The following is a 27,920-nucleotide window of genomic DNA, read 5'->3' as shown; positions in this document are numbered from 1 at the left end:
TTTAGTAATAGAAATGATGGGACAGCTAAGTGGTGCAGGACTGGGCCTTGGTCAGGAAGACTTCGGTTTTAATTGGGTCTCAGACATTTACTATTGTGTGGTCCTGAGTTAAGTCACTTAACCTCAATTTGTCTCAGTTTCCTCATCTGTAAAAAGGAGCTAGTAATAGCAGCAACCTCCAAGAGTTGTTATGAAAATCAAATAAGATAACATTTATAAAGTACTTAATATAGTTCCTGGAAATAATAGTTTCTACATAAATGCTTAGTTATTTTTTTTTTATTGTTAATAGAATTGCAGCATATACTAATCTGCTCTTTTCCTTCTGCATGTAGAAAGTAAGAAATGTTGTCAACGGAATGACATTCTGTGTTGTAGACTGTAATTTTTATATTTTTGTGTGTATTTACACATATGTGTGTATACATACATATATATGAAAAGAGAATTGTTTCTCGTAATTCAATTTAGTTATGGTTTATGAAGTCACTATGAACACTGATTTTTGCAAATGCTGAGATTTTGTTTTTAAGAGAATTAATGATTGAGTTTCTGTTTTCTCAAAAAAAATTTAATAAAGGTAGATTGAAGTTAATATGAGCTTTATCAGTTATTAGCAAGATGTGATCCTATTAACAAATAACAAAGTGGGACAAATGGCTACCTCAGGTAAACCAATGATCCACAGGAGGAAGCATACGGTCTTTTTTATAAGCATGAGATAAAGAATTGGGTAAGTGAGGAAAATAATACAATTGCTGATAGAACTGGCAGCATCATGTGGATGAAGACATGATGATAAAATGCTTAGTTGGAAATTGGGAATGAGGGGCTAGCAATAACCCCCTCTTTCTCGTGATGAAGAAATGTTTGTTGTTTTAGTCCACCTGCAAGGTAAGAGATAGTGGACCATACTTCTTTGGATAATAAACTAGACATCTTTGAAGGATAGCTTGGTGATGCAGAGTTAATAGAACAGACTCCCTGGTGATCCACTTGTATCCCTAAGGGATAACATTTCCTTGAGCCATAAATAAATCAGTAATTAATTAGTAGGAGAACTAAACTTCTGAATTTAGTCAATAGTCAAAAAGACAATAGAATCATATAAAATAACACAGAATAGTATCAATTACAGAATAGAATCAATTATAAAATGATATAGAATCCATTTGACTTCTTCAATATGAACTCCCTAGTAACATTTACTTAGCACTTTTCAGAGAATCCTCATATACAATATTAGAATCTCTTCTTCCTTTTTCTGGTTGTATTGTATTGATGATTTGTTAACTCATACCTGAATGAAGCTTATCTAACATATGTATTTTCCTTATAAGATATATCATAACCTTCTTTGCATGAGAGACAGATTAGGAGACTATTACAACAAAAATGATAATAGGCCTGAACTAGAGTAGTAGTGGAAAAAAGGTGAGAAATGATAAAAGGCTGCAGAGTAGAATTGGCAAAAGTTTAAATATAGGGAATGAAAGGCACTCAAGGACTATTTGGAGATTAGGAAACTCTGTAATCTGGAAGGATAAAATAGAAGAATAAAAATACAAAAAGGATGGGTTTGGGAGAAAATAATGAATTATTTTTTAATATGTTTAGTTTGAAATCTTTCAGAAGGACATTGAGATTGAAATGTCCCAAAGAGACATTTGTCTCCAAAAGAGAGTTATAGATGAAGAACTGGAGTCATGAAAGAGACTAGAAAAATTAGAACTGAATATATAGCTCTTGTAGGCTTCTCTGTGGAGATTATAGCTGAAGTTTTTGGAGGGGTCAATAAAGGGAGGAGAGTGAGACTAGTGGGGGGGGGAAGAGATAAAGGGACAGAGAAAGAAAAGAATTTGAATTGAAATTGAATAATCTAATAAAATTAAAGAAAATGCAGAATTGTTAAGAAAACAAAATATGGTAACTATGCATACAAGAAACTATTCTAAAAATAAGGACATAGAATAAAAAATGACAAGCTAGACTACTGTTTACTATGTATGAGAGGATTCTTTTAAAAAGTAAAAGTTATAATCATATCATAAAATAAAATAAAAAATAAGTATAACACCAAAAGATAATCAGGGAATCTAAAATATGCTTAAAGATATCAATAACAAACAATATCATTACTAAGTATATAGGAACCTAATGGCAAAATATCCAAATTCACAAGGGAAAAATAAGTTAACTAAAGTGAAAAAAAAAAGAAAAACAGTTATCATTGGAACATTAATGTTCCTTTCAGAGCTATATAAATCTCCTCCCCCCCCCCCAGGCTGGGGTTAAGTGACTTGCCCAGGGTCACACAGATAGGAAGTGTTAAGTGTCTGAGACCAGATTTGAACTTGGGTCCTCCTGAATTCAAGGCTGGTGCTCTTTCCACTGCGCCACCTAGTTGCCCCAGAGCTATATAAATCTAACAGAAATATAAGCAGAAAGGAAAATAAAGAACTGAACAAACTGTTATTGAAGTTAGATTTGAAAAGCAGCCTCTTTTAAATTAAAGAATATAATTATATCTTGATATTATATGGTACCTTTACAAAAACTGACCATGTATTAGAACATAGGAATTATAAATAAATATAAAAAACAAACACATTCTTTACAACAAAGAGTGCAACAAAAATAATAATAAAGGGATTTCAAGCAAAAAGAAAATTACAGACCTAAATAGAGGCTAAAGTAAGGCTAAAATAAACTAAAGTGATTTTCCTAAAACGAAAATCTTATCATGTCACCCTCTAGTCAGTAAACTCGGATGGCTTCTTATTGCTCCCAGGAATAAATACAGAATCCTTTGTTTAGTATTCAAAGCCCTTCATAGCCTAGCTCCCTCCATTATTTTTTATTATTCTTATATCTTACTCCCCAGTGTATACTCTTCAATCCAGTAACACTGGCTTCCTGACTGTTTCATGAACAAGATGTTCCATTTCTCAGCTTGAGGCATTCTTTTTCTGGCTGTCTCTCAAGTTTAAAATGTTTTCACTTCTCCAATCTGACTAGTGATCTCTCCAGCTTCCATTCAGTCTTGATGAAAATCCATCTCCTATAGGAAGTCCTCCCCAACCCCTCTTAATTCCGGTGTCTGTTAATTATTTTCTATTTATCTTGTGCATAGTTTACTTTGTGTGTATTTGTGTGTTGTCTTCCCTATTAGATTGTAAGCTCTGTGAGGGCAGGGACCACCTTTTGCCTCTTTTTTGTATCCTTAGCAATCAGGAACATGCTAGTCAAAAGCTAAAAAATGAGTAGCTCCAAATAGATTTATAAAATTATGTAAAGACTTAGACTTATGAAGGATGATATTATATACCTTCAGAGAAATCAAGGAGAAAAAAAGTAAAAACTTTACATGGATATATATATATATATGTATGAATGTATACATGTAAATATATATATTGTTAAAGATATCTATGCATATGTATGTGTATATATGGGTACGTATATATATATGTGTGTGTGTGTTTGTGTGTGTGTGTCTGTGTATGTATGCATTTGTGCATATATATGCACTTATTTTTATCTTTCTTGGGGGAGATGAGGAGAGGAAAGGAGGAAAAATAGAATAAAATTTAAAATGCATATCAGAAAACAAAAGAAAACCTACAAGGAAGCGCAGAAAAGATTGGTGATTCTGAACACAATGTGTAGTATGTATTATGTAGGAATTTTTGAAATGAAATTTGAATCCTCTCTATTGTTGAACTGTGGCATGGCAATTTTTTTCTGTTTTATTTTCTTTTTCTATTTTGTATTTAAATTTTAAATATATTGCATGGGGATGATTTGTTTCCATATCAGTAAGGGGATTTTAGAAACAAGTATTTTATCAGAACTCTTAATATATTTAAGGATCATAGAAAAAGATTAAAATGAAAGATGGTCTATGGGTAGCTTTGTTCTGTTTTAGTATTTTAGAAGACAAAAATGAGGTAGGAAATCTCATTTCTCAGGAAAATATACTGGAAAAGAAAGGAAAAAGAAGAAAAGGAAATGATTGACAATCAAAAATGTATAAATTAAAGAATATATAATCATAGAGGTAGGAGTGGGGAAAATGGGCATCCCATGAACTCCACTTTTACCTAAATCAGTTAAAGGAAGATTGAGCACAATTACTTGCACATTGAAGTACATTAAACGTGAACAAGGACAAGATAGGGTTGGAGAATGAGCTAATATGGAGGACAGGAAAAGTAAGGGAAGAGTCACAAGCAAAACAGTCAAATGTTAAGGGGAGAAACATGGAGGGAGAGAGTAAAAAGAAAGGAAGAAAATGCCAGTATCAAGAGTTGAATCAGAGCAAGAGGAGATCTGGAAGAAGATGAAATAAGCCATTTCCTTTATAAGACGAAATGTATCAGACAAACTCCCTCTTTTCCCAGCTTCTTATTTATTAAAAGGAAGGTAAGAGCAAGGAGAGGGAAATTTCATATAAGAAAACAAGGTCAAAGGAAATACAAAATTCAGTAGTATCTTAATATCTGTCTTCTTCAAAAACGCGTCAAATTCAGTGTTTGATTCATTTCTATGAGAAAAAAAAATGTTTTAGCACTTAAGGCTTGCTTGACATATCACATTTGGTTGTTGTCTTGGTTAGGCAGTAGAGATGTTGAGGTTGGCCAAATATACAGCCCAGCCCCCACCTCCTCACAGTCAGTCATGATCATGTTGCTCCTCTCCAAGGAAGGCAGCTGTGTGCAGGACTGCCACGTTGGAGCCCAGGATGCTGAGGTCGTGCACTTCTGCTGGCTGATCCTGAAATAGTTTCTTCTGAGGAATTACCTGCAATGTATGTTCTCCTGACTACCAAAACAGTAGTCCTGAAAGGGACACAGAGTGGACAATGTGCTAAGCAACAGAAGCAACAGCAGCAGGAGCCCAGGTGTCAGAGGAAGCAGAGGATTCCTGCTAGGTACTCCTGAACTCTGGGCAGAGCCAGAGCACTGGGTGGCAGTGGGTGCAGGGCCATAGCTTCCAACTTCACATCCAGACCCCTCTCCAGCCAAGAAAGCTTGGATGGGGTGGGGTGGGGAACAGTTAAAAAAAAAAAAAAAAAAAAAAAAAAAAAAAGGAAGATTCCTTTCAGAAAGTGAGTTGAGTCAAAAGGGAGGACCCTGGCTGGGCTGGGCTGGCTTATTTTCTCTGAAGCTGAAAGTCCTACTTGCCCCTTTGAGGAATTGGGTATAGAGGAATGGTTAGTTAGGCTGTGGACTGAAGATGTACCACTTATAGGAAAAAATTCATCTTATACTGATTGTTTTTGAACTCATTATGCCTTCTGGAACCAATTATTGATGAATAGGCGGTATCACTATAATCATAATTGTGAATTCTAAAGGAATGGACTCACATATTATATGTAAAAGGAAAGCATAATGGATTAGAAGGCAGAATCTTAGAATACATTGCTCATAAGAAACAAACTTGAAATACAAAGATGTACATAGCATTTAGAAGCCAAATCTATTGCATTTTGGCTTAACTCAAAGGAGCAATTAAAATTCAAATAAGAGAAAAGTAAATATTGACAACTAAAAGGGAATAAGGAAACAAATTACATTTGTGTGTGGAAGATAAATGATAAATTAGTATTTAATATATATAAATCTAATACCATAGTAACTAAATACTTTAAAAAAAAAGTTGGTTGAATTAGAGAAATAGAAAAATTTTGTCTTTCATAAGAACAAACCCTAAAACTTGGAGAAGAAATTTAGAAAGAAATTTATTTGGTAATTGATCTGAAGAAAGCAAGATAGAAAGGGTGTGGCTCTTATTTATTGTCTCTGAAGTTTGCATTGTATAAGATTCATAAAAACACCACATAAGAATCTCAAAAAACCTCACTAAAACAAAACATTTCCCATATAAAACCTTAATAGTTAGAGAACTTAATTTGTTTCTTTCAGAATGAGATAAATATAACAAAAACATAAAAAGTTATTAAGTATTTGAGTAGAACAGAAAACTTTGAGATGATAGATGTCTGGTGATTGCTAAATGGGAATAGCGTGGTATTATATTCATTCCAAATGTGCATGATACCTTTATCAAAAATTATCAAAATTGAGCATGCATTGAATAATAAAAAAACTTACCAAAACATATAGAAAAGAAGAAAACAAAATAATAAATAAATACTAATGATATATTTACTAATCACATTGCAATAAAATTCTATTCAATAGAGAACCCCTAAAGAAAAGAATAATTTGAGATTAAATAACTATTGAAGTTGAGATTAACTAACTGTTAAAGAACTATTGAGTCAAAGAACAAAATTGTTCAAACAGTAAAAAATTTCATCAAGAAAAGGACCACAGTGAAAATATATACCAAGGGAGCCAAGATGGAGGAGAATAGATATGGCTGTATCTGACCTTCTCTAACCTTCTCTCAAACCAACAGCAGATTAAGCCTCTGAACTGATTTTGAAGTGACAGAACCCACAAATATTTGGAGTACAACACATTCCTAAAGAAGATACTTTAGAAGAATTTCAGAACAGGTCTAGGGATGCAAGGTTGGGTCAATATTAGGAAAACTATTAGCATAATTAACTATATTAACATATCAATAACCAAGCTAACAAAAATCATATGATCATCTCAATAGACACAGAAAAAGCATTTGATAAAATCCAACACCCATTCCTATTAAAAACACTAGAGAGTATAGGAATAAATGGACTTTTCCTTAAAATGATGAGTAGCATCTATTTAAAATCCTCAGCAAGCATCATAAACTAGAAAGATTCCAATAAGAACAGGAGTGAAACAAGGTTGCCCACTATCATCATTACTATTCAATATTGTATTAGAAATTATAGCTTTGACAATAACAGAAGAAAAAGAGATTAAAGAAATTAAAGTAGGTAACAAGGAAACCAAAATTATCACTGTTTGCAGAAGATATGATGATATACTTTAGAGAACCCTAGGGAATCAACTAAAAAACTACTAGAAATAATCCACAACTTTAGCAAAGTTGCAGGATACAAAAGAAATCCACATAAATCATCTTATTTACATATTACAACAAAGTCCAGCAGCAAGAGATACAAAGAGAAATTCCATTTAAATTAACTATCAGTAATATAAAATATTTGGAAATCTATCTGCCAAGGAAAAGTCAGGAACTATATGAACACACCTACAAAACACTTTCCACACAAACAAGTCAGATCTATTCAGTTGGAAAAATATCTAGTGCTCATAGGTAGGCTGAGCGAATATAATAAAAATGACAATACTACCTAAATTAATCTACTTATTTAGCGCCATACCAATCAAACTCCCAAGAAATTTTTTTATAATTATAACTTTTTATTGACAGTACATATATATGAATAATTTTTTACAACATTATCCCTTGCACTCACTTCTGTTCCGATTTTGCCCTTCCCCTAGATGGCAAGCAGTCTTATGTTATAGTTAAATATTTTATAGTATATCCTAAATACAATATATGTGTGCAGAACTGAACAGTTCTCTTGTTGCACACAAAGAATTGGATTCAGAAGGTAAAAATAACCTGAGAAGAAAAACAAAAATGCGAACAGTTTACAATCATTTCCCAGTGTTCCTTCTCTAGGTGTAGCTGATTCTCTCCATCATTGATAAATAGAAACTGAATTAGATCTTCTTTTTGTCAAAGATATCCACTTCTATCAGAATGCATCCTCATGAGGGCAGATAGGTGGCTCAGTGGATAGAGCACCAGCCTTGAATTCAGGAGGACCTGAGTTCAAATCTGGTCTCAGACACTTAACACTTCCTAGCTGTGTAAACCCTGGGCAAGTCACTTAACCCCAGCCTCAGAAAAAAGGGAAAAAAAAAAAAAAAGAATGCATCCTCATACAGTATTGTTGTTGAAGTGTATAATGATTTCCTGGTTCTGCTATATTCACTCAGCATCAGTTCATGTAAGTCTCTCCAACCCTCTCTGTATTCATCCTGCTGGTCATTTCTTACAGAACGATAATATTCTATAACATTCATATACCACAATTTACCTAGCCATTCTCTAATTGATGGGCATCCATTCATTTTCCAATTTCTAGCCACTACAAAAAGGGCTGCCACAAACATTTTGGTCCCTTTCCCTTCTTTAGTATTTCTTTAGGATATAAGCCCAGCAGTAGCACTGCTGGATCAAAGGGTATGCACAGTTTGATAACTTTTTGGGCATAGTTCCAAATTGCTCTCCAGAATGGTTGGATTCTTTCACAACTCCACCAACAATGCATCAGTGTCCCAGTTTTCCCACATCCCCTCAACTTTCATCATTATTTTTTCCTGTCATCTTAGCCAATCTGACAGGTGTGTAGTGGTATCTCAGAGTTGCCTTAATTTGTGTTTCTCTGATCAATAGTGATTTGGAACACTCTTTCATATGAGTGGAAATAGTTTCAATTTCATCATCTGAAAATTGCCTGTTCATATCCTTTGACCATTTATCAATTGGAGAATGGCTTGATTTCTTATCAATTAGAGTCAATTCTCTATATATTTTGGAAATGAGACCTTTATCAGAACCTTTAATTGTAAAAATGTTTTCCCAGTTTGTTGCTTCCCTTCTAATCTTGTTTGCATTAGTTTTGTTCATACAAAGGCTTTTTAATTTGATGTAAACAAAATTTGCTATTTTGTAATCAATAATGAACTCTAGTTCTTCTTTGGTCACAAATTCCTTCCTCCTCCACAAGTCTGAGAGGTAAACTATCCTATGTTCCTCTAATCTATTTATGATCTCATTTTTTATGCCTAAATCATGGACTCATTTTAATCTTATCTTGGTATATGATGTTGTGTGGGTTCATGCCTAGTTTCTGCCATACTAATCTCCAGTTTTCCCAGCAGTTTTTCTCAAATGAATTCTTATCCAAAAGTTGGGATCTTTGGGTTTGTCAAACAGTAGATTGCTATAGTTGTACACTATTTTGTCCTGTGAACCTATTGTGTTCCACTGATCAACTAATCTATTTCTTAGCCAATACCAAATGGTTTTGGTGACTGCTCCTTTATAATATAGTTTTTAATCAGATACAGCTAGGCCACCTCCATTTGCTTTTTTTCCCCATTAATTTCCTTGAAATTCTCAACCTTTTGTTCTTCCATATGAATTTTGTTATTTTTTCTAGGTCATTAAAATAGTTTCTTGGGAGTCTGATTGATATAGCACTAAATAAATAGATTAGTTTGGGGAATATTGTCATCTTTATTCTATTCGCTAGGCCTATCCAAGAATATGTAATATTTTCCCAAGTATTTAAATATGACTTTATTTGTGTGGAAAGTGTTTTGTAATTTTGCTCATATAATTCTTGACTTTCCTTTGGTAGATAGATTCCCAAATATTTTATGCTATCGACAGTTATTTTGAATGGAATTTCTCTCTGTATCTCTTGCTGTTGGATTTTGTTGGTGATATATAAAAATGCTGATGATTTATGTGGATTTATTTTGTATCCTGCAACTTTGCTAAAGTTGTGAATTATTTCTAATAACTTTTTAATAGAATCTCTAGGGTTCTTTAAGTATACCATCATATCATCTGCAAAGAGTGATAATTTGGTTTCCTCATTACCTACTCTAATTCCTTTAATTTCTTTCTTGATTCTTATTGGGGGCTAGCATTTCTAATACAATATTGAATAGTAATGGTAATAGTGGGCAACCTTGTTTCACTCCTGATCTTACAGGGAAAGATTCTAGTTTATTGCTATTACATATGATGCTCACTGACGGTTTTAAATATATGCTCCTGACTATTTTAAGGAATAGTCCATTTATTCCTATGCTTTCAAGTGTTTTTAGTAGGAATGGATATTGGCTTTTGTCAAATGCTTTTTCTGCATCTATGGAGATGATCATATGGTTTTTGTTAATTTGGTTATTGATATAGTCAGTTATTCTCATAGTTTTCCTAATATTGAACCAGCCCTGCATTCCTGGTATAAATCCCACTTGGTCATGGTGTATTGTCCTGGGGATGATTTTCTGTAATCTTTTTGTTAATATTTTATTTAAGATTTTAGCATCAATATTCATTAGGGAGATTGGTCTATAATTTTATTTCTCTGTTTTCAACCTACCTGTTTAGGTATCATCTGTGTCATAAAAGGAATTTGGTAGGACTCCTTCAATCCCTATTTTTTCAAATAGTTTATATAACATTGGAGTTAATTATTTTTTAAATGTTTGGTAGAATTCACATGTAAATCTATCTGGTTCTGGGGATTTTTTCTTAGGGAGTTGGTTAATAGCTTGTTCTATTTCTTTTTCTAAAATGGGACTGTTTAACCAATTTACTTCTTCTTCTGTTAATCTGGGCAAGCTGTATTTTTGAAGGTATTCTTCCATTTCATTTAAGTTATCAAATTTATTGGCATTAAGTTGGGCAAAGTAACTCCTAATTATTGCTCTAATTTCCTCTTCGTTAGTGGCGAGTTCTTCCTTTTCATTTTTAAGACTTAGCAGTTTAGGGGCAGCTAGTGGTGCAGTGGATAGAGCACCAGCCTTGAATTCAGGAGGCCTGGAGTTCAAATCTAGTCTCAGACACTTAACACTGTGTGACCCTGAGCAAGTCACTTAACCCTAGCCTCAGAGAAAAAAAAAAAAAAAAAAAAAGAAAAAGACTTAACAATTTGATTTTCCTCTTTCTTTTTTTCAAACAGATTTACTAAGGGTTTGTCTATTTTGTTGTTTTTTTCATAGAACCAACTCTTAGTTTTGTTAATTCAAGAGTTTTTTACTTTCAATTTTATTAATCTCTCCTTTTATTTTTACAATTTCAAGTTTAGTAGTTTGACTTGGGGGGTTTAATTTGTTCCTTTTCTAGCATTTTTAGTTGTAAGCCCAATTCATTGACTTTCTCTTTCTCTATTTTATGCAAGTAGGCCTTTAGAGATATAAAATTTCCCTTTATTATCACTTTGGCTGCATCCCACACATTTTGGTATGATGTCTCATTATTGTCATTTTCTTGGGTGTTATTAATTATGTCTATGACTTGCTGTTTCACCCAATCATTCTTTAGCATGAGATTATTTGGTTTCCAATTATTTTTGGTTTATTTTCCCCTGTCTTTTTATTGAATGTAATTTTCATTGCATCAAGGTCTAAAAAGGATACATTTACTATTTCTTCCTTACTGCATTTGAGTTTGTTTTTATGTCCTAATATATGGTCAATTTTTGTATAGGTTCCATAAACTGCTGAAAAGAAAGTATATTCCTTTCTGTCTCCATTTTTACCTATCATATCTAACTTTTTTTTTTTTTTTTTTTTTGAGGCTGGGGTTAAGTGACTTGCCCAGGGTCACACAGCTAGGAAGTGTTAAGTGTTTGAGACCAGATTTGAACTCTGGTCCTCCTGAATTCAAGGCTGGTGCTCTATCCACTGCGCCACCTAGCTGCCCCCATATCTAACTTTTCTAGTATTCTATTTACCTCTTTGACTTCTTTCTTATTTATTTTATGGTTTGATTTATCTAATTCTGAGAGTGCAAGGTTGAGATCTCCCACTATTATAGTTTTGCTGTCTATTTCTTCTCGCAGCTCTCTTTATTTTTCTTTTAAGAATTTAGATGCTACACTGTAGCGAGCTATCGTCTCTAGAAGCTGCCGGATCACTCTCTGGGAACACTACACCACTTGGTGCATATATGTTTAATATTGATATTGCTTCATTATCTATGCTATCCTTTAGCAAGATATAGTGCCCTTCCTTATCTCTTTTATTAAGATCAATTTTTGCTTTTCCTTGATCTGAGATGAGGATGGCTACTCCTGCTTTTTTTACTTCACCTGAAACATAGTAGATTCTGCTCCAATCTTTTACCTTTACTCTGTATGTATTGCCCTGCTTCAGGTGTGTTTCCTGTAAATGATATAGTGTAGGATTCTGGCTTTTTTTCTAGTCTGCTAACCGCTCTCTCTTTATGGGGAGTTTACCCCATTCACATTTATGGTTAAAATGACCAATTCTATATTACTTGCCATCTTGTTAACTCCTGCTTATGCTTTTCTCCTTTCCTTCCTATGAGAACCAAATTAGCACCCTGGATACCTCAGAATCTGCCGGAGTCAGGATAAGCAAAAGTCCTTGGTCTTTATTCTTGGTCTTTAGGGGTAGAAATGATTTGGATGGACACAGGATCTGCACGACTTTTCTTCTCTTCTTCTCTCCTCAAAAGGTGATTCTCGCTAGTCTTACCCTAGTCCCTCCTATAATTCTTTATATCCACCAACAGACTGAGCCAGCACAGAATAGTGGGAAGGGCCATTTTCCAAGCATATGCTAATAGAGTATTGTCCAATCGGTAATTAGCTTTAAGTGCTTGGTTGTCCAACCCCAGTGCATCAACTCAAGAGTTTCAGCTCTTTACACCTTCCCCATTACCCTCCTCCCCAGTATTAAATTTGTGAACACCACTTGTTTCTCACAGCCCTCTCTTTTTAGTATCCCTCCCCCTACCTTACATGTCCTTCCCCTATTTTACCCCTTTTCCTCCCAATTTCTGTATTCCCTTCCACTTAGCTTACTCCTTCCCTTTTCACTTTTCCTCTCCCAGTTTTCAATGAGGTGGAAGAAGTTTCATCATAAATCTAATTTTTTTTCTCTTTAAGCCAATTCTGACAAGAATACGATACATACTATGTTCATCCCCCTCCATTCTTTCTCTCAGATATAATAGTTTCTTTTGCCTCTTCATGAGATGTAGTATTCTTACTTTACCCTTTTTCTAGTACAATTTCCTTTCCACCTCTAATTTCTAGAACAAATTATACATGTATTCTTTATATATCTTTATAACAGAAATATAGTTCCCAAGATTTCTTTTTACCTTTTTAGGTATCTCTTGAGTTCTATATTTGGAGATCAAACTTTTTGTTTAGTTCCGGTTTTTTCATCAGAAATAGATGAAATTCACTTATTTTATTGAATGTCCATCTTCTTCCCTGGAAAAAATGCTCATTTTTGCTGGGTAAGTTATTCTTGGCTGCATATCAAGTTCTTTAGGTTTTCAGAATATCAGATTCCAGGCCCTTTGAATTTTTAATGTGGACGCTGCTAGATCCTGGGTAATCCTTATTGTGGCTCCTCTATATTTGAATTGATTTTTTTCTAACAGCTTGTAATATTTTTTCTTTGGTTTGATAGTTCTAGAATTTGGCCACTATATTTCTTGGAGTTTTGATTTTAGGATCCCTTTTGTAACGTCCCGTTGTCTCTAGATTTGCGATCGTATTCTGGGAGGAGATCTCTTGGGGAGCTTCTAGGGAGGCAGCCTTGGCTTTAGTTCTGTATTGTGTCTTTCAAAGTCTTGAATCTTTTCCTGTCAGAATCTCTCCAGCCAACTTCAGTCTCTAGCTTCCTCTGAATCCAAAGCCTCCAGTCAGCACAAAGGTAGATGTGAGAATGAATCAGATTCTGCCTCCAAGAGTGTGGAATTGTGGGTTTCCTGGAAGTCAATCCTACTTGTGAATCTCCATGAGCAGGCTTTTCCTTTAGTTCTTATGAATCTGCTCTTGTCCAAATGTCCCCAGTCAGCACCACAGTAGAATCTCGAATCCTTGTCTTCCTGAATCCTGGCTCTGAATCCCGGCTCTGAATCCCCTCAAGCTTCCCTGAAGTTCTCCCGGGAAGTCCTTCCCCTGACTCGCTCCAGACTGACCTCTTCCAGACTGACTCCTTCCAGACTGACCCTGCTCAATGTTGGCTCCTTTTATCCTCCCAGAGAATGGGCTTGTGGGTACTCCAGGGGCTTGTGGAAACTCCTTACAGGCCAATGAGCAAGTTCCTTTAAAAGTGTAAACTCCTTTAAAGGTTTGAACTAAAGGTGTGAACTCTGAACTTAGAGAATTGTTAAGTACCAACTTAGCACTTACTAGGGATTCTAACACCTTTTAGTAGGTGATCAATGAATTCTTTCAATGTCTATTTTACTCTCTGTTTCTATAAAATCTGGACAGTTCTCTTTGATAATTTCCTGGAAAATAGTGTCCAGGCTCTTTCTTTTTTTTCCATCATATTTTTCAGAGAGTCCAATAATTCTCAAGATTGTCTCTCCTAGATCTATTTTCCAGGTCTGTTGTTTTCCCAAGAAGGTATTTGACATTTTTTCCCTTGTTTCATTTTTTTGGTTGTGCTTGACTGATTCTTGGTGTCTCCTCAAGTCATTCAATTCCATTTGTTCAATTCTGATTTTCTCTGAATTACTTTCTTCACGCGTTTTTTTTTTAAATATCATTTTCTAATTGTCCAAGTGAGTTTTTAAGTGAGTTGTTTTGTTCTATGTATTTTTTTCCATTTCGCCAATTTTATTTTTTAGAGAGCTATTTTCTTTTTCCAACTCACTGATTTTGTTTTTCAAGGATTTGATTTCTTTATCCACTCTATCTTTAAATGTGTGGGATGACCTCTCCAGACTCTCTTGCCAAGCTTCCCTTTCCTTTTCCCATTTCTCTTCTAGCTCTCTTGTGAGAGCCTTTTTGATTTCTTCTATGACAGTTTTGTGTATTGAGGAGCAGATCATATTGCCCTTTGGGGATTCCTCTGGAGACAGTCTGTTTTTAGTCTCCTTGGGATTTAAAGTCTGCTCCTTATCCATATAGAAGCTATGAATTGTTAGAGTCCTTTTAAATTTTTTGCTCATTTTGTCAGAGAAAAATCAAAACAAACTAACAAAAAAACCCAAACAAACAAAAAACAAATGCAGTCTGCTTTTTGGGGGGAGGGGACAGCAGCGAGGCACTAGCAGGACAGGAATGGCTGCGCTGAATCTGCATTCTGAGACCCTGAGAGCTTCTGAGACACTGCAGGTGTGTCCAGGTCCTGAGAGACCCCAGATTTTCTGGGTTATAGCCTTTACCTCCTATGTTTACAGTTTCTCTGCTGGCCTATTGGCTTGCTGCCAAGGCAAAATAGCCACACTGTGGTAAAGTTCTCCCCACAGAAACAGCTGAGATCACACCCCACCTTCCTCGGGTCTGGCTCAGTATAAGCTCCTGCCAAGCTCACACTGCTTGCCCTCAGCCTGGGCCAATCTGACTATCCCCACCCACAAGCAAAAACAGACCTTTTTTGGCGAATCTCAAGGATGACTTCTGTTGGAAATTATTTGTGAGTTTTTTCTCAGTCAAGCACTAATTCCGAGGCTTGTCATGAAATAAATTCTGAGAGCAAAGACAGAGATTAAGTAGATGTATGTGTCCTCTCCGCCATATTGGCTGGACATCTCCCAAAAAATTATTTTATAAATGTAAAAAAAATTAATAACAAAGTTCATCTGGATGAACAAAAGGTCAAGAATTTCAAGGGAATTAATGAAAAAAAATGCAAATGAATTTGGCCCATCTGTGCTAGACTTAAAACTCTATTATAAAGCAGCAATCATCAAAACTATTTGTTACTGGCTGAGAAATAGAGTAGTTGATCAGTGGAATAGGATAGGTTCACAAGCCAAAGTAGTCAATGACTATAGTAATCTAGTGTTTGACAAAGTCAAAGACCCCAGCTTTGGGGATAAGAACTGTATTTGACAAAAACTGCTGGGAAATTTGAAAACTAGTATGGCAGAAACTAGGCATTGACCCACACCTAACATCCTGTACCAAGATAAGGTCTAAATGGATTCATGATTTAGACATAGAGAGTGATATTATAATTTTACAAATTAGAAGAACATAGGATAGTTTATCTCTCAGATTCTTTCAGGAAGGAATTTGTGACCAAAGAACTGGAGTTCATTATTGAACACAAAATAGATAGTTTTGATTATATTAAACTAAAAAGTTTTTGTACAAACAAAATTAATGCAGACAAGATTATGAGGGAAATAATAAATTGGGGAAAATTTTACATTTAAGGGGTCTTATAAAGGCCTCATTTATAAAATATATAGAGAGAGAATTGACTCAGTTATAAGAATTCAAACCATTCTCCAGGTGATAAATGGTCAAAGATGAAGAAATTGAAATCATTTCTAATCACATGAAAAGATGCTCTAAATCATATTGATCAGAGAAATACAAATTAAGACACTTCTGAGATACCACTACACAACTGTCAGATTGGCTAAGATGAAAGGAAAAAATAATGACGAATGTTGGAGGGGATGTGGAAAAACTAGGACACTGATACATTGTTGGTAGAACTGTGAACTGATCTAACCATTCTGGACAGAAATTTGCCCAAAGAGTTATCAAACTGTGCATACCCTTTGACCCAGCAGTATTTCTAATGGGCTTACATCCCAAAGAGATCTTAAAGGAGGGAAAGAGACCCCCATGTGCAAAAATGTTTGTGGCAGCCCTTTTTGTATTTGCAAGAAACTAGAAACTGAGTGACTGGCCATCAGTTGGAGAATTGCTATGTTATGATATATGATTGTTATGGAATATTATTGTTCTATAAGAAATGATCAGAAGGATGATTTTAGAGAGGCCTGAAGAGATTTAGTGATGGTAAGTGAAATGAGCAGAACCAAGAGATCATTGTATATGGCAACAACAAGATTATATGATGATCAATTCTGATGGACATTAATCTTCTCAACAATGAGATGATTTAGACCAGTTCCAGTGATCTTGTGATGAAGAAAGCCTTGTGTACTCAGAGAGAGGACTGTAGGAATTGAGTGTGATTCACAACATAGCATTTTCACTCTTTTTGTTGTTTGCTTGCAATTTATTTTCTTTCTCATTTTTTTCCTGTTTGATCTGATTTTTCTTGATAGTAAGATAATTGACGAATTATATATGCTTTACCATATATTTCTTTTTTATTATCTCTTATTATTTACAAGATATATTGCATATATCTCTACCATTTTAACATATATTGGATTACATGCCATCTAGGGGAGGTGGTAGGGAAAGGGGAAGGGAAATTGGAACACTAGGTCTTGCAAGAGTTAAATTATCCATTCTATGTTTTGAAAATAAAAAGCTTTAATAAAAAGTAAAATAAAATTTAACTCACATCTAAACAATGCATTTTAAATAAGAAAAAAAAGAAAATATATACCAAAACTTAGGTGAAAAACTAAACAATTCTAATGGGACAATTTCTATTTTTGAAAAACAAAATAAATGAATTGGAACTAAAAGAGATGTTCTTTTCTTGGGGAATGACTAAACAAATTGTGGTATATGAATGCAATGAAATATTATTGTAAGAAATTGTGAATGAATGGTTTCAGAGGAAATGGAGAAGGTTTCTGTGAATCTATAATACTCAAGTCCTTATGTTATTAAAGAAAAATGGTTTACATAACATCTTAGTTACAAAATAGAGGCTTTAAACAAAACACAGTTGCTCATCTTAAATTAGCATATTTAGTCCTACTATAGGATTGGAGAGTAAAAGATAGTATAGTGTAGAATTAGTTAAAGAATGAGGAAAGAGAATATAGTCAGAGCAAGGGCAATAGGTTGGCAAAGGATGACAATATTGTAAGCAGGATGTGGATGAAAAATGTAGGAGGGATAAAATAGAGGGTTGGATGATTTAAAAAAAATCCATTTTATATTGGAATTTAGAGTTCTCCATCATGGAAGTATTTACTTGTGAAGATCAGACTGTAATCATCGCTGTTGGTCTTTGTATCCCAAAAACCTAACTACAACTTGTATGTTGCTATTTCATCATATAAAGGGCAAGAGCTGAGGTGAACTTAAATACTATGATCTAGGTACTATTTCACTGAGGAAGGAGATTTTACAAGAGAATGGTAGATAATGGCTATTGGAATCTAAATTGGGCAGCAAATTTGGATAGTCAAGTGTGAACCACATGATAGGAGAAGTTACTGAGTAAAGATTGTAGAACAGTCTACAAGTAGCAATGTAGGTACAGGAAGGGAATTCATGATAATTCTACCTCTTCCTCAGGAGGCCTTTCTTTCCCACTGTCAAGATAGTTCAGTACTAGGAAGGATGATCAGAATGTAGTATCATCATGGTGGAACCAGTTCTCTATGAGTGTCAAAAAGTGGAATCCATTAGAAAAAGAAGTCAGAAATGAAGAGAAATGTGTTCTTCATAGAGTGGAAGAGGGATTCTTTACAACCTAGCAGTGGGTGTTTCCTTCATATCATTTACCTTGTTGTGAGCAAACTTTATTGAGCCATTCAATGGCTAGCTGCATTGTACTTATCATGATCCTCATCCTTTTTTTTCTCATTTAGGATATATCAGAGAAGGATTTCTGGCAGTGCAACATGCTGTGGACAAAGCTATCATGAGGTATCATGCACCAGAAGCTGCCAACAATATATTTAACAAAATCACATTAATTGTGAAGAGGTTTCCTTATCCAGCTTTCGTTAAAGACTATTTCCTCAAGAGTTTACCTATTATACTGCCTCTGCTTCTTGTGCTGGCCTTTACTTTCACTGTACTGAATATCATCCGTAGCATTGTGCTTGAGAAGGAGAAAAAACTGAAGGTAATCTCCCTAATTTAGAATGGAAACCATCTGAGAGGCTTGAAGCATTATGGGGCACAGAGAGATAGAAATTTAATGAAAAATTAATATAAGTATGAGGTCAGCCTGCTCTTCCAGGCAAGTGGCTTGTTCAGCTATCAGACTGAAGATTATTCATTAGAGTTAGAAGGATAATGGTAATGTGATGTGTTGGTTTCAATATTATTACTATTTACTGCTTAGGTTTTCTTAAACATAATCTTTGTCTTGAAGTTGACTTTTCAAGAGTATTGCCCCTTGAGCTGAGAGTTGTCATTCTGATAAATCTCAATTATAATATGTTAACATTTTGTTTATACAAATAACAAAAACAGTCTTTGGGTGAAAAGATGTCAGAAAGGAATGAAGATCCGTATCTCACCCATTTTATGTTATTCTTGACTTCCAGTTCTCTCTGGTTCTCCTACACTTGTACTTCACTGTTACCAGTTCTTCCTTATTCAGGCTCTATTGACAATGCCACACTTAGCTATAAGACGTTATAATCATAGCCATTGTCTGTGTTGAACAGAATATGAAATGAAGTCAGAGCAAAATTGTACATTTTCAATTTTGCCCAAACTCCCAGTAACACAAATGTATAGAAACAAATGTGTTTATAAAAGGAAGATTTCTGATTTTTATTTTAAAATAGTCAAAAATTAACCTAAGTGCCATAACATATGAGCATTCTTTTTCATCTTTTAAATCCATTATCAGTTGCATTTTTAAAAATTGTCATACTTCTGTCCAGTGAAGGCTTGAGTTGACATTATTTCCAGGTTTCATGAATCTGCTTCTTACTCATCTTCAGGAGTGATCTTTTATGATTAATTCATCAAATGTTTATTAACCTAAACTAAATACAATGTACTGCACTAAGCATTAAAGGAAATAAAGAGCAAAATGTTTCCCTAATTTCAAAGGAATTTGAGTAATAGTGATGAGTTATATATATATACAGAAATATAAAACAGAATTTAAGATGAGATCTTTTAATTAAATATACTCATTAAAATGAACATGCCAGAGATGATCTTTGATACTATTGGCTTTCAGCATGTGAAGTAGTGGTAAAAAAGCCGTCAGGGAGGTGGCATTTGAGCTTGGCCTTAGAAAACAAATAGTCAGCTAATGAATTTGGATTTGAAGAATTTATTTATAATTAAAATGTTTATAATAAAAGAATTCCAAAGGGTAAGTAGAATGGTAAAATTTTCCTAGAGAGTTGTCAGGTTTTTCTAGGTGTATGTGTTCATCATCTTTCTCTAGTAACTTATTTGTTTTATCTTGTTTCTCTATGGAATTTGGATATAGTCTATTTATAGTTTAAAAATGAAGCTTCTATACTAAGGGATGGGAATTTTTATTTCACAAGGACTAGTGTGACATCACTGGTTTAGGGGTAGGGAAACTGGAGTTCTTGTCTTGGATATGCTATTAAATAACTTGGAGCCTTGCATAAGTTACAGACATTCTTTGTCATAGTAATTCTGTCTAAAAGACAGGACAATATTACTCTCATAATGAAGCAGATTTTTTCATATTACTCAGAGAAATTTATTGATAATATTATTCAAGTAGAAAATTAGATTTGATTTTAATAGTATTTGATTTTTCTAAACATATGCAAAAATAGTTTTCAACATTAACCTTTGCAAAAACTTGTGTCCAAATTTTTCTCCCTCTTCCCCACCCCTGCACCCTCTCCCTAGATGGCAAGCAATTTGATATAAATTAAACATTTATAATTCTTCTAAAAATATTTCCATATTCATCATGCTGCACAAGAAATATCAAATCAAAAGAAAAATAAACACAAGGAAAAAAAAGGCAAATAACCACCACCAAAAAGAAGGTGAAAATACTATGCTTTAGTTTACATTCAGTCTCGTTCTCTCTATGTAGATGGTTCTTTCCATCACAAATCTATTGGAATTGCCTTGAATCACCTCATTGTTAAAAAGAGCCAAGACATCACAGTTGATCATCACATTCTTTTTGTTGCTGTGTAAAGTGCTCTTGGTTCTGTTCATGTCACTCAGCATCATTTCATGTAAATCTTTCCAAATTTTTAAAAATCAGCTTGCTCATCATTTCTTATATGGTATATACCATATAAGAACTTATACCATATATACTTATTCAGCTATTCCTCAACTAATGGGCATTCCCTCAGTTTCTAATTCTTTGCCTCTATAAAAAGGGCTGCTACAAACATTTTTACATATGTGGGTCCTTTTCCCCTTTTTTATGATCTTTTTTTGGATATAGTCCCAGTAGAAACTCTGCTAGATCAAAGGGTATACACAGCTTTATAGCCTTTTGGGGGCTCTCCAGAATGTTGGATCATTTCACAATTCCATCAACAATGCATTAGTGTCCCAGTTTTCCCACATTACCTCCAATATTTATCATCTTTTCCTGTCATTTTAGCCAATCTGAGAGGTGTAAAGTGGTACCTCAGTTGTCTTAATTTATATTTCTCTAATCAGTAGTGATTTAGTACATTTTTATATGACTAGAAATAGCTTTAAATTTCTTTGTCTGAAAATTATATGTTCATATCCTTTGATCATTTATCAATTGGGAAATAAATAAATTTAATTCTGTTCTCTATATATTTTAATATTGAGGCCTTCATCAAAAGCACTGACTGTAAACATTGTTTCCCTGCTTTTTGCTTCCCTTCTAATTTTGGTTGCATTTGTTTTCTTTGTGCAAAATCTTTTTAATTCAATATATCAAAATTATGTACTTTTAATAATGTTCTCTAGTTCTTCTTTTACCATAAAGGCGTTTCTTCTTTACAGATCTGAGAGGCAGACTATCCTTTGTTCTCCTAATTTGCTTATACTATCACTCTTTATGTCTAAATCATGAACCCATTTCAACTTTGTCTTGTCAGTGCCTGTTTTCTGTCATATTATTTTCCAGTTTTCCTAGCAATTTTTGTCAAATAGTGAGTTCTTATTATAGAAACTGGAGTTCTGGGATTTATCAAATACTAGATTACTATAGTCATTGACTATTGTGTCTTTTGTACTTAATCTATTGTATTGATCCATTATTCTATTTCTTAACCAATACTATATGGTTTTAATAATAGTTACTTTATAATTCTGGTATAGGTATGCCACCTTCCTTTGCTGTAGTGTTCTCTCTAAAATGTAATGTTCTTTGTTGAGGTTTTCTTAGGGTTTCTGGGAGCAGCCTTGGTTTCAGTTCAGTAATCACCACAAGTACAGCCAGGAGTTAAAGTCCAAATCCTTTATTGTCTCTTTCCAAGGCTTGTCTCCTTTCTTGGGGTCTGGTTAGCTTTCTTAGAGGCTTATCTCTCTCCTTGGTTCCGACAGTTTGAGCTCCTGCCTCCTTCTCTGGCTTCTGAATCTCCCCAGATTCCAAGGGTTTGTGCTTGAGCCTCCAGGCACAACAAAGGTGGAAGATGGAATGAATCTGTGTCAGCCTCCAAGAGCTTCTAGTGCACTAGTCCTTTCTGGCCCTGAGAGCTTCTAGCTTATATGCTATACACTGAGTACAAACCAATCATTATTTCACTAGGAAACCATTATTTGTTGTAAGATTAAACCAATGATAAACTAGATAACCATTGTCTCCTCAATTCCATTTAGTATCTTGTTTCAAGTTCTGGCCCATAAAATCTCCTTGTAGGATTAAATTAATCATACTGAACAATGCTAAATTAAATAACTATTGTCTCTATCAATTCCACTGACTTAGTACTTTGTAAGAATAATTTGTTTCAAGTTCAGAGTTCTGGCCTGTAACACTTTGAATTTTTTTCATTAATTCCCTTAAAATTCTTAAACTTTTGTTCTTCCAGATGGATTTTGTTATTATTTTTTCTAGCTCTATTCTTAAGGGACAGGTCAATTTCCCCCTCTCCCCCACTCAGAGCCTCCATAGCTGTGAATCATAATATCTGAAGGAGCTGCAAGGCAGCCTTTGCTGACACAGGTGTCGCAGACTAGGAATGAGATAAATTGGAGGCAGAAAGAAGAGGAGAGGCTTGCCACCACTGTGGTGTGAGATGGAGTGAATGAATCTGTCTCTCAGTCCCTGCTGGCTGTTACATACTCTATTATAATTACATCATTGTAGATGTGAATCTTATAGAACTATATTCAGTTCTAAGTACATGTACTGAAATAGGGAATCACTGTGCTAAACTAGATAATCATTGTTTTATTAATTCCATTTAGTTAATACCTTGTAAGAATCCTTGTTTTAAGTACAAAAGTTCTGGCCCATAACACTCTATGAAATAATTTCTTGGCAGTTTGATTGAGATGGTACAGAATAAGTAGATTAATTTAGGTAGAATTGTCATTTTTATTATATTAGCTCAGCCTAGCCATGAGCACTTGACATTCTTCCAATTGTTTAGATTTAACTTTGTGTGAAAAGTGTTTTGTAATTTTTTTCTGGTTTTGCCTTGGCTCCCAATACTTTATATCATCTATAATTATTTTAAATGAGATTTATCTATCTCTTGCTGCTGGACTTTTTTGATAATATATAGAAATGCTGATAATTTATTTTATATCTTGCAACTTTGCTAAAATTAATTGTTTCTAGTAGTTTTTTAGTTGTCTCTAGGATTCTGTAAATATATCATCATGTCATTTGCAAAGAATGATGATAGTTTTGTTTCCTCATTACCTTCTCTTAATTCCTTCAATTTCTTTTTCTTTTCTTGTTGCTATAAGAAAATGTTGCTACAGCTAACATTCTTAGAACAATATTGAATAATTGTAGTGATAATGGACAGCCTTGTTTCAACCCTGATCTTATTGGAAATGCTTCTAGCTTATCCCTTTAACATATAATGTTTCCTAATGGTTCTTATCATTTTAAGGAAAACTTTATTCTTATGCTTTCTATTGTTTTTAATAGAACTGGGTTATATTTTGTCAAGTATTTTTTCTGCTTCTATTGAGATAATCATATAATGTGTATTAGTCTGGTTATTGCTATGATCAATTGTGCTGATAGTTTTCCTCATCTTGAATCATCCTTGCTTTTCTGATCTAAATCCTACTTTGTCCTGGTGTATTATCCTGGTGTTAAGTTGCTGTAATCTCTTTTCTAATAATTTTTTAAAATTTTTTGCATCAATATTCATTAGGGAAATTGGTCTGTAATTTTCTATGTTTTGGCCCTTCCTAGTTTAGGTATCAGTGCCATGTCTGTATCATAAAAAGAATTTGTTGTAGAATGCCTTCTTCCCCTATTTTTCCAGATAGTTAATATAGTATTAGAATTAATTGTTCTTTAAATGTTTGGTAGAGTTCACTTGAAAATCTATTTGACCCTGGGGATTTTTTCTTAGGGAGCTGATTAATAGTTTTTCAATTTCTTTTTTGCATGATATTCATTAATGGCATGTTCAATTTCTTTTTCTAAAATGGGACTTTAAGTTAAAATACTTAATAATACTTAAAATACTTAAATAGTTTTCTCATCTGTTAATCTGGGCAATCAGTATTTTTGTAAGTGTTTGTCCTCATTATTACCAGTTTTACTGACATATAATTGGGCTAATAGCTCCTAATTATTGCTTTAATTTTTTTCTTCCCTGGTGATAAGTTCATGGTGATTTGGTTTTCTTCTTTCCTTTTTCTAACCAAATTAATCAAAGAGTTTTTTTCATAAAACCAACTCTTAGTTTTGTTTATTAGTTCAATAGTTTTCTTACTTTCAATTTTATTAATCTCTCTTTTGAGATTTCTAATTTGGCATTTAATTGAGAGTTTTCAATTTGTTCTTTTTCTAGCTTTTTTTGGTTGCATACCCAATTCACTGGTTCTCGTTCTCTCTCTCTCTCTCTCTCTCTCTCTCTCTCTCTCTCTCTCTCTCTCTCTCTCTTAATTTCACTTAAGAGCTGTTTTGGCTGTACCCCTTAAGTTTTGTTATGTTTTCTTAATATTGTCTTTCTCTTGGATGAAATTATCAATTGTTTTTATAATTTGTTGTTTGATTCACTCATTCTTAAGGACTGGTTATTTAGTTTCCCATGAATTTTTGGTCTGTTTTTCCATAGCCCTTTAATTTTTATTGTGTCATGATCTGAAAAAGATGCATTTACCATTTCTGCCTTTTGGCATTTGATTGTGAGATTTTTATGTCCTTATATATAGTCAGTTTTTATGTAGGTTCCATGTACTGCTGAGAGAAAGATGTATTCTTTGCTATTCTTATTCAGTTTTTTTCCAGAAGTCTATCATGTCTATGTTTTCTAAGATTCTATTTATCTTCTTAACTAATTTCTTGTTAATTTTGTGGTTAGATTTATTAAATTCTGAGAGTGGAAGTTGAGTTTCCCCACTAATATAGTTTTGCTATCTATTTCTTTCTATAACTGACTTTTTTAAGAATTCGGGTGCTATCTAATACATTGTTGGTGGAATTGTAAATACATCCAGCCATTCTAGAGAGCAATTTGGAACTATACTCAAAAAGTTATCAAACTGTTCATACCCTTTGATCCATCAGCATTACTACTGAGCTTATATCTCAAAGAGATTTTAAAGAAGGGAAAGGGACCTGTATGTGCAAGAATGTTTGTGGAAACCCTCTTTGTAGTGGCCAGAAACTGGAAACTGAGTGGATGCCCATCAATTGGAGAATGGCTGAATAAATTGTAGTATATGAATATTATGGAATATTATTGTTCTGTAAGAAATGACCAGCAGGATGATTTCAGAAAGGCCTGGAGAGACTTACATGAACTGATGCTGAGTGAAATGAGCAGGACCAAAAGACCATTATATACTTCAACAACAATACTGTATGAAGATATATTCTGATGGATGTGGCCCTCTTCAAAAATGAAATGAACCAAATCAGTTCCAATAGAGCAGTAATGAACTAAACCAGCTACACCCAGTGAAAGAGCTATGAACCATTACATAGAATGCCTTTTTTTTAAATTTCAATTTTAAAATTTTATTTTATTTTATTTTTTCATTCTGGGCATCATGAATTTATTTTATTTATTTGTTTGTTTGTTTGTTTGTTTATTTTGACAGTACATGTGTATGAGTAATTTTTTTTACAACATTATCCCTTGTATTCACTTTTCCAAATTTTCCCCTCCCTCCCCTAGGTGACAGGCAATCCCATAATATTAAATGTGTTACAGTATATCCTAGATACAACATATGTGTGTAAAACCAAATTTCTTGTTGCATGACAAGAATTTGATTCTGAAGGTATAAGTAACCTGGGTAGAAAGACAGTAGTGCAAACAGTTTACACTCAATTCCCAGTGTTCCTTCTCTGAGTGTAGCTGTTTCTGTCCATCATTGATCAACTGGAACTAAATTAGATCTTCTCTATATTGAAGATATCCACTTCCATCAGAATATATCTTCACACGCTATCGTTGTTGAAGTATATAGTGATCTCCTGGTTCTGCTCATTTCACTCAGCATCAGTTCATGTAAGTCTCTCCAAACTTCTCTGTATTCATCTTGCTGGTCATTTCTTAAAGGATAATAATATTCCATAACATTCATATACCATAATTTACCCAACCATTCTCCAATTGATTGGCATCCATTCATTTTCCAGTTTCTGGCCACTACAAAAAGAGCTGCCACAAACATTTTGGCACATACAGGTCCTTTTCCCTTCTTTAGTATTTCTTGGGATATAAGCCCAGTAGTATCACTGCTGGATCAAAGGGTATGCACAGTTTGATAACTTTTTGGACATAGTTCCAAATTGCTCTCCAGAATGGCTGGATTCTTTCACAACTCCACCAACAATGCATCAGTGTCCCAGTTTTCCCACATCCCCTCCAACATTCATCATTATCTTTTCCTGTCATCTTAGCCAATCTGACAGGTGTGTAGTGGTATCTCAGAGTTGTTCATTTCTCTAATCAGTAGTGATTTGGAACACTCTTTCATATGAGTGGATATAGTTTCAATTTCATCATCTGAAAATTGTCTGTTCATATACTTTAATCATTTATCAATTGGAGAATGGTTTGATTTCTTATAAATTAGAGTCAGTTCTCTATATATTTTGTAAATGAAGCCTTTATCAGAACCTTTAACTGTAAAAATATGGGACTTCTGGCCAAGATGGCAGAGAGGAGGCACACAGCTGCTTGAGCTCCACGTTTTCTCTCAGGATTCATTTCATGACAAGCCTCGGAATTAATGCTTGACCGGAAAAAAAAAAAAACCCACAAATAATTACCAACAGAAGACATCCTTGAAATTTGCCAGAAAAGGTCTGTTTTTGCTTGGGAGAGGGGGCAAACAGATCAGACTCAGACTGAGGGCAAGCAGCGAGAGTGAGGCAGAAAGCTCACACTAATCAGACCAAAGGGGGGAGGGGTACAGTCTCTGCCATTTCTGTGGAACAACCTTTACCCCAGTGTGGATATTCCATCTTGGCAGCAAGCCAGGATCAACAGAGAAGGTGTAAACATTGGAGGTAAAGAATAAAACCTCATAAAGCTAGTGTCTCTCCGGACCTGGCTACCCCCACTCCCACCCGGAGTGACTCAGCACATTCTTAGAGCCTCAGAGCACAGACTCAGTGCAGACTCAGCGCAGCCATTGCTATCCTGTTAGTGCCTTGCTGCTGTCTCCCACAGTCTGTAGAGAAAGCCCGGGAACACCATCCAGCCCCATTCCCCCCCCCCCAGAAACAGACCAATTGTTTCTCTTGTCAGTTTGTTTTCTTTCATTCTGCTCTAACAAAATGAACAAAAAATTTAAAAGGACTCTAACCATTGACAGCTTCTATATGGATAGAGAGCAGACTTCAAATACTGAGGAGAATAAAAACAGACTGTCTCCAGAGGAATCCCCTAAGGGGGAATAAGATCTGCTCCACAATACACAAAACTCTCATAGAAGAAATCAAAAAGGCTCTCACAAGAGAGCTAGAAGAGAAATTGGAAAATGAAATGGAAGCTTGGCAAGAGAGTCTGGAGAAGTCATCCCATGCATTTAAAGACAAGAGTAGATAAAGAAATCAAATCATTGAGAAATAAAATTAGTGAGGTGGAAAAAGAAAACAGCTCTCTAAAAAATAAAATGGATGAAATGGAAAAAAATCCATAGAAGAAAAAAACTCACTTAAAAACTTAATTGGACAATTAGAAAAAGATATAAAAAAGTGAGTGAAGAAAATACATCATTGAAAATCAGAATCAAACAAGTAGAATTGAATGACTCAAGGAGAAACCAAGAAGTAATCAAACAAAACCAGAAAAATGAAACAATGGAAAAGAATGTCAAATACTTTATTGGGAAGACAACAGACCTGGAAAATAGGTGCAGGAGAGACAATTTGAGAAAAATTGGACTCCCTGAAAAGTATGAGGAAAAAAAGAGCCTGGACACTATTTTCCAGGAAATTATCAAAGAGAACTGCCCAGAT

General features: G+C 34.3%; 1 protein-coding gene across 6 annotated transcripts in view; it reads left to right on the top strand.

The window, feature by feature from the left end:
• The window catches only part of LOC141551315 (phospholipid-transporting ATPase ABCA3-like), a 230,654-nt gene that overhangs the window by 34,866 nt on the left and 167,868 nt on the right, over nt 1-27,920 (top strand). For all 6 annotated transcript variants that reach the window (XM_074282818.1, XM_074282817.1, XM_074282822.1 and 3 more), the window contains one exon: nt 18,217-18,476. In XM_074282818.1, coding sequence (XP_074138919.1) covers nt 18,217-18,476 — 260 coding nt within the window. The remainder of the gene's footprint in view (nt 1-18,216; nt 18,477-27,920) is intronic.

This window comes from Sminthopsis crassicaudata, chromosome 1, assembly GCF_048593235.1.
Source record: "Sminthopsis crassicaudata isolate SCR6 chromosome 1, ASM4859323v1, whole genome shotgun sequence".
In the NCBI taxonomy this organism is placed as follows: Eukaryota; Metazoa; Chordata; class Mammalia; order Dasyuromorphia; family Dasyuridae; genus Sminthopsis; species Sminthopsis crassicaudata.
This window is presented reverse-complemented; position numbering and strand designations above follow the sequence as displayed.